The sequence below is a fragment of the Cicer arietinum genome, chromosome 8 (assembly GCF_000331145.2).
Source record: "Cicer arietinum cultivar CDC Frontier isolate Library 1 chromosome 8, Cicar.CDCFrontier_v2.0, whole genome shotgun sequence".
Lineage (NCBI taxonomy): Eukaryota > Viridiplantae > Streptophyta > Magnoliopsida > Fabales > Fabaceae > Cicer > Cicer arietinum.
The window spans coordinates 25,311,934-25,325,844 of NC_021167.2; the positions used below are offsets into that span (position 1 = coordinate 25,311,934).

Below are 13,911 nucleotides of genomic sequence, written 5' to 3' on the forward strand. Positions count from 1 at the left end.
CATAAAAACGCATATTTTTACTGTTTTAGGGATCTTTTTGACTCTTGGGAACTTGGGAGACTTGTGCCCTAGCATAGAAACTCAAAGACGGCCGTTTCTAACGCCATTGAAGCAGTTTTATCAAGAATCATCCATGAATCATTCTTGTAATTCTTCTTTAATCCTTATCTTTTGTATCTCTGTCATGAGTAACTAAACCCTATTTGTTAGGGATGAGTGTAACCAGATGAAACCCTTATTTTTCTGATTTGATTTCTAGTTATATGAATGAGTTTATTGAATTGTTTTTCTCATCTCTGTGCTTAATGCTTTTTATTGCTTGATCAACATTAAAATGTTCTACGATTTGTATTTTGAAACGGAAGTGGACTTTACGAATGCTTGAGATGAGAAATTCATGAATTTGTAGTCTAGGGATAGATGCAGGTCATGAAACCAATTAAATTAGTTGCAAAGCAATAATTTACAAGAGAATTTCTATACGGTAATGCTTAATTCTGATCTTAAATCCACTAAGGAATTAGGGGTTACTTTGGAATTAAAGGTTCTGTCACTTAGACATTAGGGCCAGAATAATAAAGAGAATTCGGTAATAATTCAATAAAGGAATTCAGTAACTAGGATCAAATTAGACACCAAGGTTGGATTCGAAGTGAAACTCATCCCTGACATTTTTCTCATTATAAAAGATCAATTTTATTATTGTTGTTGATTTCAAACATTATTTCAATCAACTTGGGAACCTTTTTGTTCAATTCTAGTAATCAAATATAATTCAATAGTAAAACGCAATCCTTGAGTTCGACACTCGGTACTACCGTTTTATTATTACTTGCAACGATTCAGTACACTTGCTGAAACACAATCAATTAGTCTAATAAACTTATTACTACGACACCTAATAACACTATACATTTTTGCGCCTTTCTCAAGTGCATCCTCCAACTTTGGTTGATTCCTTGAGTTGCAAGCTATTGTTCCAAGTGTATGGTGTCTTCTTGTTTGCCTGAAATATTTCTCAAATCAAAACATTAGATCAATCAAGTATTTCATATGTACTGTGTGTTTGGGAATTAAATCAAAAACATGATCAGGGAAGCTCATGACTTACACCTCAAGGATCCTACAATTTACTCGAAGGTTGTAGGATCAATCAACTCATCATTTCCCTCTTTGGACAACACCAACCCTGATTCTGATGTGGTGTTGTTTCCATTGCAATCTTGCATTTTAAACCTTTTTAATACATCACTTGCATACTTTTTTTGATGCATAAAAATGCCACTTTTCCTAGTTTCAAACTCAATACCAAGAAAATATGCTAGCATGCCTAAATCAGTCATCTCAAATTCCTTCTCCATTCTGAATTTGAACTCACTGATTTTAACTTCATCACTGCTAGTTAGCAGTAAATCATCAACATAAAGACATATCAGCAGTGCAGGTGCTGCTGCTCCCTTCTTGACATAAACTCCATGTTCATTTACACACTTTTCAAATTGCTGCTCTATGAGGAATTTGTCAATCCTCTTGTTCTAATCCCTAGGGCTTTGCTTCAGGCCATATAAGGCTTTCTTCAATTTGTACACATGATCTTTTTTGCTTGTTTTCATATATCTAGGGGGTTGCTTCACATACACCTCTTTATCTAATGATCCATTGAGGAAGGCTGATTTAACATCCAACTGATGCATATACCAACCTTTGTACCTAGCCATTGATACTACCATCCTTACTGTTTCAATTCTAGCTACTGAGGCAAATACCTCATCATATTCCAACCCATGTTTTTGCAAAAATCCCTTTGCTACAAGTTTGGCCTTGTACCTGGCAATCTGCCCATCAAGTTTCAATTTCAGTTTATAAACCCATTTCACATCAATTGGTCTCTTGTTTACTGGCAGGGTCATCAACTCCCATGTCTTGTTCTTTTCTATGGCTTTGAGCTCCTCATCCATTGTTGTTATCCATCTAGGATCAGTCAATGCTTCTTCATCACTTATTGGTTCTGATTTAACAAGCAAGGAAAAATGAATTAATTCTCCATCTGTATTGATGGCTGAGTCAGATGTTACTTCATATGACTGCAGTATGATTGAAGGCTACCTAGCTCTTGCAGATCTCCTCACAGATTCAAAAGCTGGCTGATTTACTACCTCTGTTGGGTGGTCCTCAACCAGTTCAACTGCTACTGCATTACTGGCTGGTTTGGTTGGTATGCTTGGGCTGGCTGCATTCATTGTCCAGTCCCAACCTCTTGATTCATCCACTAGTATGTCTCTGCTTATCACCACCTTGTTCTTGTTTAGATCATACAACTTGTAAGCCCTAGTGGCATCATAACCTAACAACACTATTTGTTCAGCCCTGTCATCAAGCTTCCTCCTGTTTTAAGCTGGTACATGCATGAAGCACAATGAGCCAAACACTCTCAAGTGATTCACAATTGGCTTTCTTCCAGTCCAAGCTTCTTCAGGTGTCCTTGTGCCCAGTCTCTTGGTTGGACACCTATTCAAAATATATACTGCAGTTGATACTGCTTCCTTCCAGAATCTACGAGGCATGTTCTTCCCCTTCAACATGCTCCTGGCCATGTTCACTATAGTTCTGTTTCTCCTTTCAGCAGTGCCATTATGTGGGGGAGTGTATGGTGCAGTCACTTCATGCAATATCCCTTCTTTTTCAAAAAGTCATGGAATTCATGATAATTATATTCTCCTCCTCCATCTGTCCTAATGATTTTCATACTAGAACCACTTTATTTTTCAGCCATTCTCTTGAATTTTTTAAGTATCTCAAACACTTCATTCTTTCTTTTGATTAGATATATCCATATTTTCTTTGTAGCATCATCAATGAATGCTACAAAGTAGTAATTACCTCGTACTAGAATTTCTTCAAATGGACCACAAACATTAGAAAAAATTACCTCCATCGTTCTTGAGGATCTAATTGGTAATTCTGATTTAAATGAATTCCTATGCTGCTTGGCTTGAACACATCCTTTACATATCTCATTTGGCACTTGAATTTCTGGAATTCCTATCACCATATCACTACTACGTAGCATTTGAAGACTTCTAAAATTCATATGTCCAAACCTCTGGTGCCATAGCCAATCTTTCCTCCTGATTTCTGCAGCAAGACACTAATTTTCATTGATCTGGATTTCAATCTTGAAGGTTCTGTTCTTAGACAATGGTGCCTTCAAGATAAGACTCTTAGCACTATCAAACATCTTCATTTGTCCATTCTCCATACTCATAGAGTATCCCTTCTCCAGTAACTTTCCAAGGCTTAATAGATAGTTCTTCATATTTGGCACATACAACACATCACATATGAAAGATTGTTTGCCATCCTTTCTTTGAATCAAGATCTTGCCAAATCCTTCAGCTGTTACTGTGTTGTTGTCTACATATCTGATTTCCCTTTTCACCTTCTCATTAATACTTACAAACCAATCTTTATGGCTAGTCATGTGATTCGAGCACCCTATGTCAAGGTACCACAATCCTGGACAATCATCCTCCATGATTGTAGAAGCCATCAGTAACACTTCATCTGAGTCATAACTGTCTGCCTGGGCCAATTGAGCTTCACCATCATCTCTTTGTACTTTCTTGGATCTGCATTCATGTGCAAAATGCCCATATTTTTGACAATTATAACATTGGACCATCTTTTATTCAAACTTCTTCTTGTCAGATGGTTTCTTGCTTTTATTATCACTGTTTTGTTGACTTTTTGAACCTCTAACCTCCTCATCTTGATCCTGTTTCTGGTGCCATCCCGACTTGCCCTTCCACTTCTTATTTTTTACTCCATCTTGATTGAACTTCTTGTTGATCTGAGCTTGCATTGTATGTGTTTGTGTGTGTGCCTCATCTCTTTCTTTTACCCTTAATTCATGAGCTTTTAGGGAGCTTTGCAGATCTTCCAACTTCATTGTATCAAGGTTCTTTGATTCTTCAATAGCCACCACTATGTGATCGTATCTTTGTGTTAGTGTCCTCAAAATATTTTCAATGATCACAACCTCAGTCATCACTTCTCCATTGTCTTTCATCTGATTAGTGATTGTCTCCACTCGATTGAAATAGTCAGTCACATTCTCATTGTTCTCCATTTGTAGTAATTCATACTTTCTTCTTAGCATTTGAATTTTGATCTTCTTGGTTTTTTCATCACCCGTGTAATACTTCACCAAGATATCTCATGCCTCTTTTGATGTAGATACCTTTGAGATCCTTTCAAAATTGTTTGAATCCACACTTTGTTGGATGTAAAACAATGCCTTTCAATCTCTTTTCTTGCAATCTTTGAAAGTTGTTTGTTGTCTTTATGTTGGATTCGCACCAAGTTGTTCATAGCCATCATGAACAATCTCAAATACTTCTTGAGCTCTCAACAACGATCTCATTGATGCAGACCACCTCTCCCATTTCTTCCCATCCAGAATTTGAAAATTCGATGGAAATCCCCCTGTATTCATGTCTTATTTCACTCACACTTGTGTTTCCCAATTTTGATTCCCCCTCACACTTGCACTCGTGTTTCCCAAGGTTTAGAACCCAAGCTCTTGATGCCAATTGTTGGAACATGTTGTATATTTGAGAGAAATTAAAATTAAGAAGAAAAGAGAAGAAAAACAGAAAGTCAGAAAACGGAGATTGATTATCAATCTGGACAGTCTGGAGAATGTTGTGGTTAAGCATTACATATTGTTCTTGGTTTTGAAGGCTTTTATAGAAATAGTTCTAGCTGATTCAGTTACAACAAACTTACCCAACTTCTAACCATATTCTAACTAACTTCTAACTATATTCTACTTAACTAATTAGAAATTAATTTGAATTATATTTAACAGACATAAATACTAATCTAATCAATTGATCAAACACCAAACATATCATCATTAATTTGAATAAAAAATGTCACATCATGAGATGGTCTAAAATAGATAAAATATAACATATTTCACTTTACCCTCTATGGTTCTAAACAATTCAAATGTCAAAACCCCCTTCCTATCTTAATTGATGATTCCATAGATTACAAACTCAACATATAAAAAAAGACTCTTTATTGATCAATACATAAAGTTTAAATACAATATAATACAAATAGTTAAGAAAAGTGTTTTTGTGAAAATAAATAGAAACAAAAAGATTGGTGTTAATTTACTGATTAAGAACAATTCTAATTGGCAAGAAAATAATATGGTTTGTAGCTTTTCGAATTATTGGTCACATGACAACAAACAAAATCAAAGTCACTTTAAATAGCTAAGTTAATTGTTCAAACAGTTACTGAAAAATAAACTTCGAATTTGAATACCTCAAACTTAGAAAAAAAACGTTGTTATTGAAATTTGATACATTTTGCGAGTGGTGGAGAGGATAGAGGAAGTTGGAGCCTCAAGAACAACTGCAAAGAATTTCTCAATAGATTTAATAGATAAAATTGTTCAAAATGTATGTTATGAGAGGTGCCACCTAAGATTATATTTGACATAAACAAAATTTTGATTACATAATATACAATTAATGAAGTGTCAACAATATAGTCCATGATCTAATATTATAAATTAGATTTTAGAAGATATGAATTAAATATTTATGATACTATAATAATTAAACTCTGCACTTCTACCTAGAAAAAGAGAGTATACCAACATAAAATGACGTAGACTTTAAATGAGAACCAATGATCTCAAACCAAATATCCCAACAAGTGGACACAACATGTAACTACAAATAATTGTCCATATTAATATACATAATTTTTTCTTTTTACGAATTTTATATAATTTGTTTTTGTAAAATAATTTATCTGTTTTTTTTATAAAAAACAATTAAATCAATAAAAAATAATATATTTAATTTATATTTATATAAAAAATTATTAACGCAAATTAATATTGAATCATTCTTTAAATTTTAAAACTAAATAGTTTGACTTAACAATTAATAGATTTTAGTTAAAATCAAATTAATTATAAATTCTTTTGAAGTATTTGTAACTTAAATTTTACTTATCTCAATCAAACTTCAACTGATTCGAGCTTATTTCTCTTAAAAATTCAAAGTTAAGAAGAAAAAAAGCCCTCAAATTTAAAAGTACAATAATTGATATTTTTGTCATGTCAATTGAGAGTTTTGTTGGATAGTTAGCCATGCAACATAGCCACAAACGTGGACCAATAACCTCGTACCAAATGTCCCAAGACACAACACAATACCCAAAAAATGTCACAAGTGCCGACCTCTTCCCACTATCACTTTTCCTTTTCATCCATTAATAGATGCAAGCTTGATAAAAAAAAAAAATTTAACAACACACAATTCAATCACTTTACAAGTTTATTTTTGTAAAATTAACTTAGCGCTAACCAAATTGTAGAATGAGATCATAGCTAACTTAAAATAAGTTGGCTCTTACCGACACTTTTAATGAAAGACATATTTTAGTATGCAATAATATTTTATAGTAGACTATTCACTATATATTATACTATTCGATTTATGTTTTAATATTTATTTCTAGACGTAAAGAGATGTATATATTGATAGTGGTCATAACTTAGTTCAACTAATAATGATTGACATTGTTAAGTTTCACACATTTTTACAGTGATATGAATTCGAACTTGAAATAAATCTCCATCTATAAATTTATTAGTAGTGTATGTTGCTTTGTATATAAAAAAAATGTGTTAAGAGTCTTACATTTTAATAGTTGAAAATTTTCTATTTTATTTATTTAATGTTATTAATTAATATTATTAATATTGGTAATTTTTTATTAAAAAAAAAAATTAAAATTAAATTTACAAATTTTTTATCACTCCACTCCAGTCACGAAGCCAACTTTATATCTTGTAATAATGTCTTATCTTTTAAAATAAGTTGTTCACTTTTCCCACCACAAAGCACAAACCACATTATAAAGATGTAGATTGCCCCTAATTACCAATCAAACATATTTTGCAGCATAGTCACAAAAAAACCAAAGAGAAAAACAAAACATGGCAACAAAGAAAATCCCAGAAATATTGTTGAATTCAGGACACAATATGCCAGTCATAGGAATGGGAACATCAGCAGATTCTCGTCCAACAAATGATGTTCTTGCTTCAATCTTTGTTGATGCAATTGAAGTTGGATATCGCCATTTTGATTCTGCTTCTGTTTATGGAACAGAAGAAGCCATAGGTATGGCTGTGGCAAAAGCTATAGAAAAAGGGCTTATTAAGAGTAGAGATGAAGTTTTCATTACTTCAAAGCCATGGAACACTGATGCAGACTTTGATCTTATTGTTCCAGCTCTCAAGACATCACTAAAGTAAGGAACTATAAATCTATAATCTCTTTCCTTTATTTGTTTTGTTTCTTCTGAATTTTGCTAATATAAAGTATTTTTACTTTATGATGACATTTTTTGTTTTTATTTTTACTTTTAATTACAAAACTACCATGTTGTTTTCAACCAGTTTCCTATTTTTGGTGTTTGTATAGGAAAATTCTTTGTTTTCTGTGCTATCTCTGCATATCTTTGAAAACAGAAAAGATTGAAAATAAGGTGACAATGTAAGAAGCACATACACAAATTGGACCAGATATTGACATGCTAACACTTTTAATAATGTGTAAAATAGAAATTAATTAAATGTTACATGTGTCGGTGTCGTGTTTAATAAAAGACACGTCTTCTTTTTAAAGTGTCAGTGTTACATAGGTGACAAATTTGTACATAAAAGTGAAAACATAAAGGATTGTTTTACAAATTTACTTTCTTAGCATTAATATGAAGTACTTTACTTTGTAAAAGTATTTTAATTTTCATTTTCTGGTTTTACTATTAATTATAAAATCGCAAAACTACCGCATTGTTTTCAATTAGTTTCCTTTTGATTTTGATTTAATAGTTAGATTGGTGAAATCCGTCGTTTATATTGAGTTATTAAACGGGGTAACTCATCACATAGTTACTCCACCCAAGTGTATATGTATATAATTCTTTATTTTGAGTGCTTCCAATACAAGTCTTTGAAAATTGGAAAAATATTGAAAATAATGTGATAACCTATGAAACACTGTCACATATATCAGACACGATACAGACACATCGCTATATAATAATTTGTAAAAGTAATTGAATGTAATTACACTTGTTAGTGTTATATCAGCGTCCGATAACATTACGTGTTAGACCGCAAAAACACCTTCATTGTGAAGTGTCGATGCTGTATAGATCAAAACTTTGTAAATAGAAGTGAAAACATAAAAGGCTTTGTTTTTCACATTAATTTTCTAAGAATTTATGTTACTTAAATACTTTTTATGTGCTGTGTACAATGTTGTTCAGAAAACTAGGGATGGAGTATGTGGATCTTTATCTGATTCATTGGCCTGTGAGATTGAGACATGATCTTGAAGACCCTGTAATATTCACCAAGGAAGATTTACTTCCCTTTGATATAGAAGGAACATGGAAAGCTATGGAAGAATGTTATAAGTTAGGCTTAGCAAAGTCTATTGGCATATGCAATTATGGTACCAAAAAACTCACCAAACTCTTGGAAATAGCTACCATTACCCCTGCAGTCAATCAGGTATGAAGCATAATTTGATCAACTCATTTGTTTTTTTTTTACATTTTTATCATAATAGTATTGTGGATTTTGGCACTTATGATTTTTTTTATAATTATGTTATTGGTACGAAATATCTACCAATTTTGTGAATGACTAATCTCCACTATAAAATTTGGCTGACTCTGAGATATAAGTACTTATAGTGAAGTACCCGTACCGGATATCTACCCAACACTGATATGCGTACCATCTACTCATTGATACTTTCTTTTACTTCATTATTTAGTTGCGAGTGAAACTTGTGGTTTTCTCTTATACTAATATAATGATATATAATAATATAGTATTATTTGTGTATTTGAATTTCTTTATTTTTGCAATCAAACACTTTTTGACCTTTTAAACTTCTATTGTGAGTTTTTGGTGTGAATTGAACAATTTAACTCTATCATGTTACATTATATAAAAAACTCGCATCACGTACCCTTATCTTAAACTTTTTTACAACTCTGTACCACGTACTCGGTACTGATATCGTACCTACGCATCATAATCACATTTTTTCCATCCACAATGCTCGAATCTGAGACCTTACTTAAAGAATCCAAGCCATGATTATGATGTAAAATTTTGGTCTTTTATTTTTTTCAGGTTGAAATGAATCCATCTTGGCAGCAAGGGAAAATTAGGGAGTTTTGCAAGCAGAAAGGAATACATGTTAGTGCTTGGTCAGCTCTTGGAGCTTATAAGGTATTTTGGGGTTCAGGAGCTGTCATGGAGAATCAAATCCTTCAAGATATAGCAGCTGCAAAAGGAAAAACCATAGCTCAGGTAATTTAAAATTATGACCAAGAAAATCAAGGAAACTATTCTTAAACTTTGACTACATATATGTGAAGAATTCTGAAAAATAAGCAAGTAATTATAAAAAAAACAAGTCATTTCATCTGATGCAATCAACCAAACACTTGAGGATAATTGGATGTTAAGAATCAAAAGAGACTTATGACTATAAAAGTTTGGCAGGCTAAAAAATTAGAAGACTTGATCATTTTGTTTTATTTAATTTGATGAAAAGGTTACAAGAATGAGTTATTCTATCACCACAAACCAAATGGTTAGGATGCCAAAACATTTATGTATTAATTTAAAAGGCCATACAAATGTTTTCTCTTAATATGTACACATTTCACAGTAGCAATTCTAAAAATAAGACCACTATCAACTATGGAAATGATCAAGTGGAATTAGTCTAGCTAGCAGAACTAACATTGTTATTATTCATTTTCAAATTGACAAACTAAATGAAAATTCCAGAACATGATCAAGTAGTTGTTAAACAACAAATAACTAACAAATATGTTGCTATATGTTACAATAACAAATCCGGTTCTAAAGTTAGAAAATAAATGAGTAAGAACACAACCAGTGATCACAGAGTTAAGCCATTTGTGCCTACATCTAAGACAACAACAAAGTATGTTATTTGATTTTCTATTATGCAATGGATTAAGGCTATTGATTACAAAACTTTGTTTAAATATTACTTTCCTATTTGAGCTCCACTTGAGCATCTACCCATTTATCAGCGAATATACGAGCCATATCAACACTATACAAATTTATGCCATGATGGTCACATTATGATTTCAGGTTGCACTCAGATGGGTGTACCAACAAGGATCAAGTGCAATGGCTAAAAGCTTCAACAAGGAGAGAATGAAACAAAACCTTGAAATATTTGATTTTGAATTGAGTGAAGATGATTTAGAGAAAATTAAGCAGATTCCACAGAGCAGGCAATACTTAGGAGAAATGTGGCTATCAGAAAATGGATCCTGCAAGACCTTAGAAGAACTTTGGGATGATGATGTTTGAATGTTTCCTCAAAGTCAATAAGAAAATAAAGTTCATGATTTCATTTTCATTTTATTAGCTTCTCTTATATTATTATGTATAAGCATGAGGAATCATGTTTTGGTCTATTTTCATGAGTTGAACAAGAGTGTGAGTGTGACATTCAAATGGAGCCTCAGTTATATAGTTCATTGGTCATGCACAATGTTTTAAATATGTACAAGTAACAATAGACTAATGACTACGATCACCGAACGACTTGAAAACCACATCTTCACCAAAAACCTTAAAACTATGAGAATATAAGTTCCCTTGTCTTATATCATTTAACTCATTTCTAACCGATGTTGGAATAACTACTCACATTTGAACTCCAAAAACCTCTCTGATAAGTGATTCACCGACATCACTATACTTGAACCATACCAGGATTCATTATCGCTCTCCCATCAAGTCGAACCGCACTCAAATACCGCCACTTGTAGGGAATTCAAGGGGAGCGGCGGTAGCAACAATAGACTAATGACCATGATCACCAAGAGACTTGGACACCATATTTTCATTCAAAACTTTAACTCGTTTCTAACCGATGTGAGACTAACCACACACTTAAATTTCAATAAACTTGTGAATATCAACTAGTAAAAAATAATAACATAAAACAGCATTAGTATTCTATAGTAAGTGCTAATGAATTTTTCTTTGTTACTAGGTGTTTTTGGAGAAAAAAAGGAATGGACAATATTTCTACAGATAGCATAACTCTACTATTTACCCATACAATATTTCTTTGTCATATATTTAACAAAATCCACCAACCTTAATCAAAACAAAGTTATCAACAAAACCTTTGAAACAATCACTACCTCACAATACTCATATTAGGGACCATGCATTTGTAATGACAGGACAAAATAGTCAATAACACCATAATAAATGCTAGCTCTGCACATTGAACTTTCTTTTATGCAACCCGTGGCTTACAATTTGTCTTGAACTTATATTTATGCAACCTTAAGGTGTGGACATAACATAGCCACAACTCAAAGTCTCAAATTCACATTCATAAGAGACAATTGTGAATTTTGAGAAGCTTCAGCATTGAACAAACACAAGAGAAAATGGAAGCAAAGAAAATACCTGAGGTGATGCTAAATTCAGGGAAAAAGATGCCAATGATAGGACTAGGAACTGCAACAACTCCTCTTCCATCAAATGAAGCTCTCACCTCAATTTTGGTTGATGCAATTCAAATTGGTTACAGACATTTTGATACTGCTGCTATATATGGTACTGAAGAATCTCTAGGACAAGCTGTTTCAAAGGCTTTAGAGTTAGGCCTTATCAAAAATAGAGATGAAGTTTTCATTACTTCTAAGTTATGGTGTAATGATGCTCACCATGACCTTGTTCTCAAGGCTCTCAAAACCACCCTCAAGCAAGCATTATTCTCAAACTTTCTTTTTCTTTTGAAGTTTGTTTTTTTTCTTTCTCTAATATATTTTTTTGTTGGAATTGTTTAGAAAGTTGAAGTTGGAGTATGTGGATCTCTACTTGATTCATTGGCCAGTGAGGTTGAAACAAGATGTTGAAGGCTTTAACTTCACAGGTGAAGATGTTGTACATTTTGACATAAAAGGAACATGGAAAGCTATGGAAGATTGCTATAGATTAGGCTTAGCAAAGTCTATTGGTGTTAGCAACTTTGGCATTAAAAAACTCTCCCTACTCTTAGAAAATGCAACTATCTATCCTGCAGTTAATCAGGTATAAGAAGTTAGAACTAGTTGATTCATTCTTGCATAGAGTTGATGAAATGCACTCAATTAGTTTTGTGACTCTTATTTTTGGATTTTAGGTGGAAATGAATCCATCATGGCAACAAGGGAAACTCAGAGAATTCTGCATGCAGAAAGGAATACATGTGAGTGCATGGTCACCACTAGGAGCATACAAAGTATTTTGGGGTTCTAATGCTGTGATGGAGAATCCAATTCTTCAGGAAATTGCTGAGGCTAGAAAGAAGAGTGTAGCTCAGGTGCACCTAATTTTATATTTCAAACTATATTCAATGACATAAACACTTGTGAGACTGATTGAAAGAATTTACAGAAACAAACTGATTGAAAGAATTTACGGAAACAATTTATGAAATGTCTATAAGTTGTTTTCTAACTTATTTACATATAAACTCTCTTAAAGTGTAATACATCTCTCTAACATGTCTCATCATGTAATAGTGTTTGAGCTTGAAGTGAGGAAAATTCAAGACCTGTATATTTTAATTGTTTAAAAAACAAAAACAAGAATAGGATCTCATCAAACTCTAGAGTTGTTCATGAATGTACTAATACCGTATCATGAACCATCTCTTATAAAACCTTAAATTGTTAAGTGAAAGGAAAATAAATGCTTTTATATTATATCTATTTTAACAATTCAAACATCTAATGTACACTACTATATTGTGATGACTATTATGCTTAAACTCAGTATCTATATTGGATATCACGCAGATAACACTAAGATGGATACATGAACAAGGGACAAGTGCAATTGTGAAAAGCTTCAACAAAGAGAGGATGAAACAAAACCTTGAAATATTTGATTGGGAACTGAACAAAGAGGAATTGGACAAAATCAATAAGATTCCACAATGCAGGTTGTACAAAGCTGAAATGTTTGTATCTGAAAGTGGACTTTACAAATCCTTGGATGAGCTATGGGATGGCGACCTCTAAACAATCTTGTTGTAGGCTCTTTTTGGATAAACAGTTTGATTAAGTGTTTACCGTATAAGCACTTATTATATGAGGACTTACATATAAACTATTTTTATAACAAAAAATAAAATAAAGTCAAATTGTTTTCATATATAAATTATGAACTTTTTTCGTAAGTTATCTGGATTTTCTCTCAAATAGTCTCGCAAGTGTTTATATCTTTATATAAATTAAAAATCTAGCGAACCCTAAATAATCAAATGTATAAAGTCTTATATATTAATTCTTCTTATATCATTTTAGTTTTTAAAAAATACTAATTTTAGTTCCCTAAAGCTCTCTCTCGTCATCAATGAAGGTGTGAATTCCACCATCACAAAGAGCTTATAGAGATGGCCAATAAAATGAAATTGAGTGTCGGTGTCTCTAAAACTAAGAAATTAAACATTTATCACTAGAAATTAACAAACACATCTGCGAGGTTATGGTCCAAACCCGAAATATATATTCAACCTAACTATATCAATATTTTTATCGGTTGAGGTAGGACTTACAAACTACTTAAATATATTTTTACTCTCAATAGTATTACAAACCTTTCAAATTTAGTCCCTATAAAATCTTTCGTACATTTTTAGTCTCTTCTAAAAGCAATTAATAATTGCATTATCACTATGGTGGTTTGGAAGAATAAAGTGCAGCAGTGTTCGTGAAATTCATTTTATTTGTTGT

The 13,911-nt window shown here is 32.4% G+C and overlaps 3 protein-coding genes across 3 annotated transcripts; 2 read left to right on the top strand and 1 right to left on the bottom strand.

The window, feature by feature from the left end:
* Positions 1-3,148: 3,148 nt before the first annotated feature.
* On the bottom strand, positions 3,149-4,129 carry LOC101498473 (uncharacterized). Its single transcript, XM_004513296.1, has 2 exons — positions 3,696-4,129; positions 3,149-3,629 (listed from the first exon to the last, which is right to left on the bottom strand). Exons 1-2 carry the CDS (start codon positions 4,127-4,129, stop codon positions 3,149-3,151), a joined length of 915 nt encoding a protein of 304 aa, XP_004513353.1.
* Positions 4,130-6,858: 2,729 nt separating this feature from the next.
* On the top strand, positions 6,859-10,654 carry LOC101492501 (methylecgonone reductase-like). The gene is made up of 4 exons (XM_004513279.4): positions 6,859-7,347; positions 8,371-8,617; positions 9,251-9,430; positions 10,253-10,654. The coding sequence occupies exons 1-4, from the start codon at positions 7,031-7,033 to the stop codon at positions 10,475-10,477; spliced, it is 969 nt and encodes a 322-aa protein (XP_004513336.1). The 5' UTR covers positions 6,859-7,030; the 3' UTR covers positions 10,478-10,654.
* A 787-nt stretch (positions 10,655-11,441) lies between these two features.
* LOC101492833 (methylecgonone reductase-like) lies at positions 11,442-13,377 on the top strand. The gene is made up of 4 exons (XM_004513280.4): positions 11,442-11,894; positions 11,980-12,223; positions 12,315-12,494; positions 12,973-13,377. Exons 1-4 carry the CDS (start codon positions 11,578-11,580, stop codon positions 13,195-13,197), a joined length of 966 nt encoding a protein of 321 aa, XP_004513337.1. The 5' UTR covers positions 11,442-11,577; the 3' UTR covers positions 13,198-13,377.
* The last annotated feature ends 534 nt before the right edge of the window (positions 13,378-13,911 follow it).

Bases quoted from the DNA above. Each gene is read 5' to 3' on its own strand.
- LOC101498473 (XM_004513296.1), bottom strand. From the start codon at position 4,129: ATGGAGAACAATGAGAATGTGACTGACTATTTCAATCGAGTGGAGACA. The intron at 3,630-3,695 runs GTTTGAATAAAA...ACATGAATGCAG, and splicing joins AAACCATCTGACAAGAAGAA to ATCCAAGAAAGTACAAAGAG.
- LOC101492501 (XM_004513279.4), top strand. From the start codon at position 7,031: ATGGCAACAAAGAAAATCCCAGAAATATTGTTGAATTCAGGACACAAT. The intron at 8,618-9,250 runs GTATGAAGCATA...TATTTTTTTCAG, and splicing joins TTACCCCTGCAGTCAATCAG to GTTGAAATGAATCCATCTTG. The intron at 9,431-10,252 runs GTAATTTAAAAT...TTATGATTTCAG, and splicing joins AAGGAAAAACCATAGCTCAG to GTTGCACTCAGATGGGTGTA.
- LOC101492833 (XM_004513280.4), top strand. From the start codon at position 11,578: ATGGAAGCAAAGAAAATACCTGAGGTGATGCTAAATTCAGGGAAAAAG. The intron at 12,224-12,314 runs GTATAAGAAGTT...TTTGGATTTTAG, and splicing joins TCTATCCTGCAGTTAATCAG to GTGGAAATGAATCCATCATG. The intron at 12,495-12,972 runs GTGCACCTAATT...GATATCACGCAG, and splicing joins GAAAGAAGAGTGTAGCTCAG to ATAACACTAAGATGGATACA.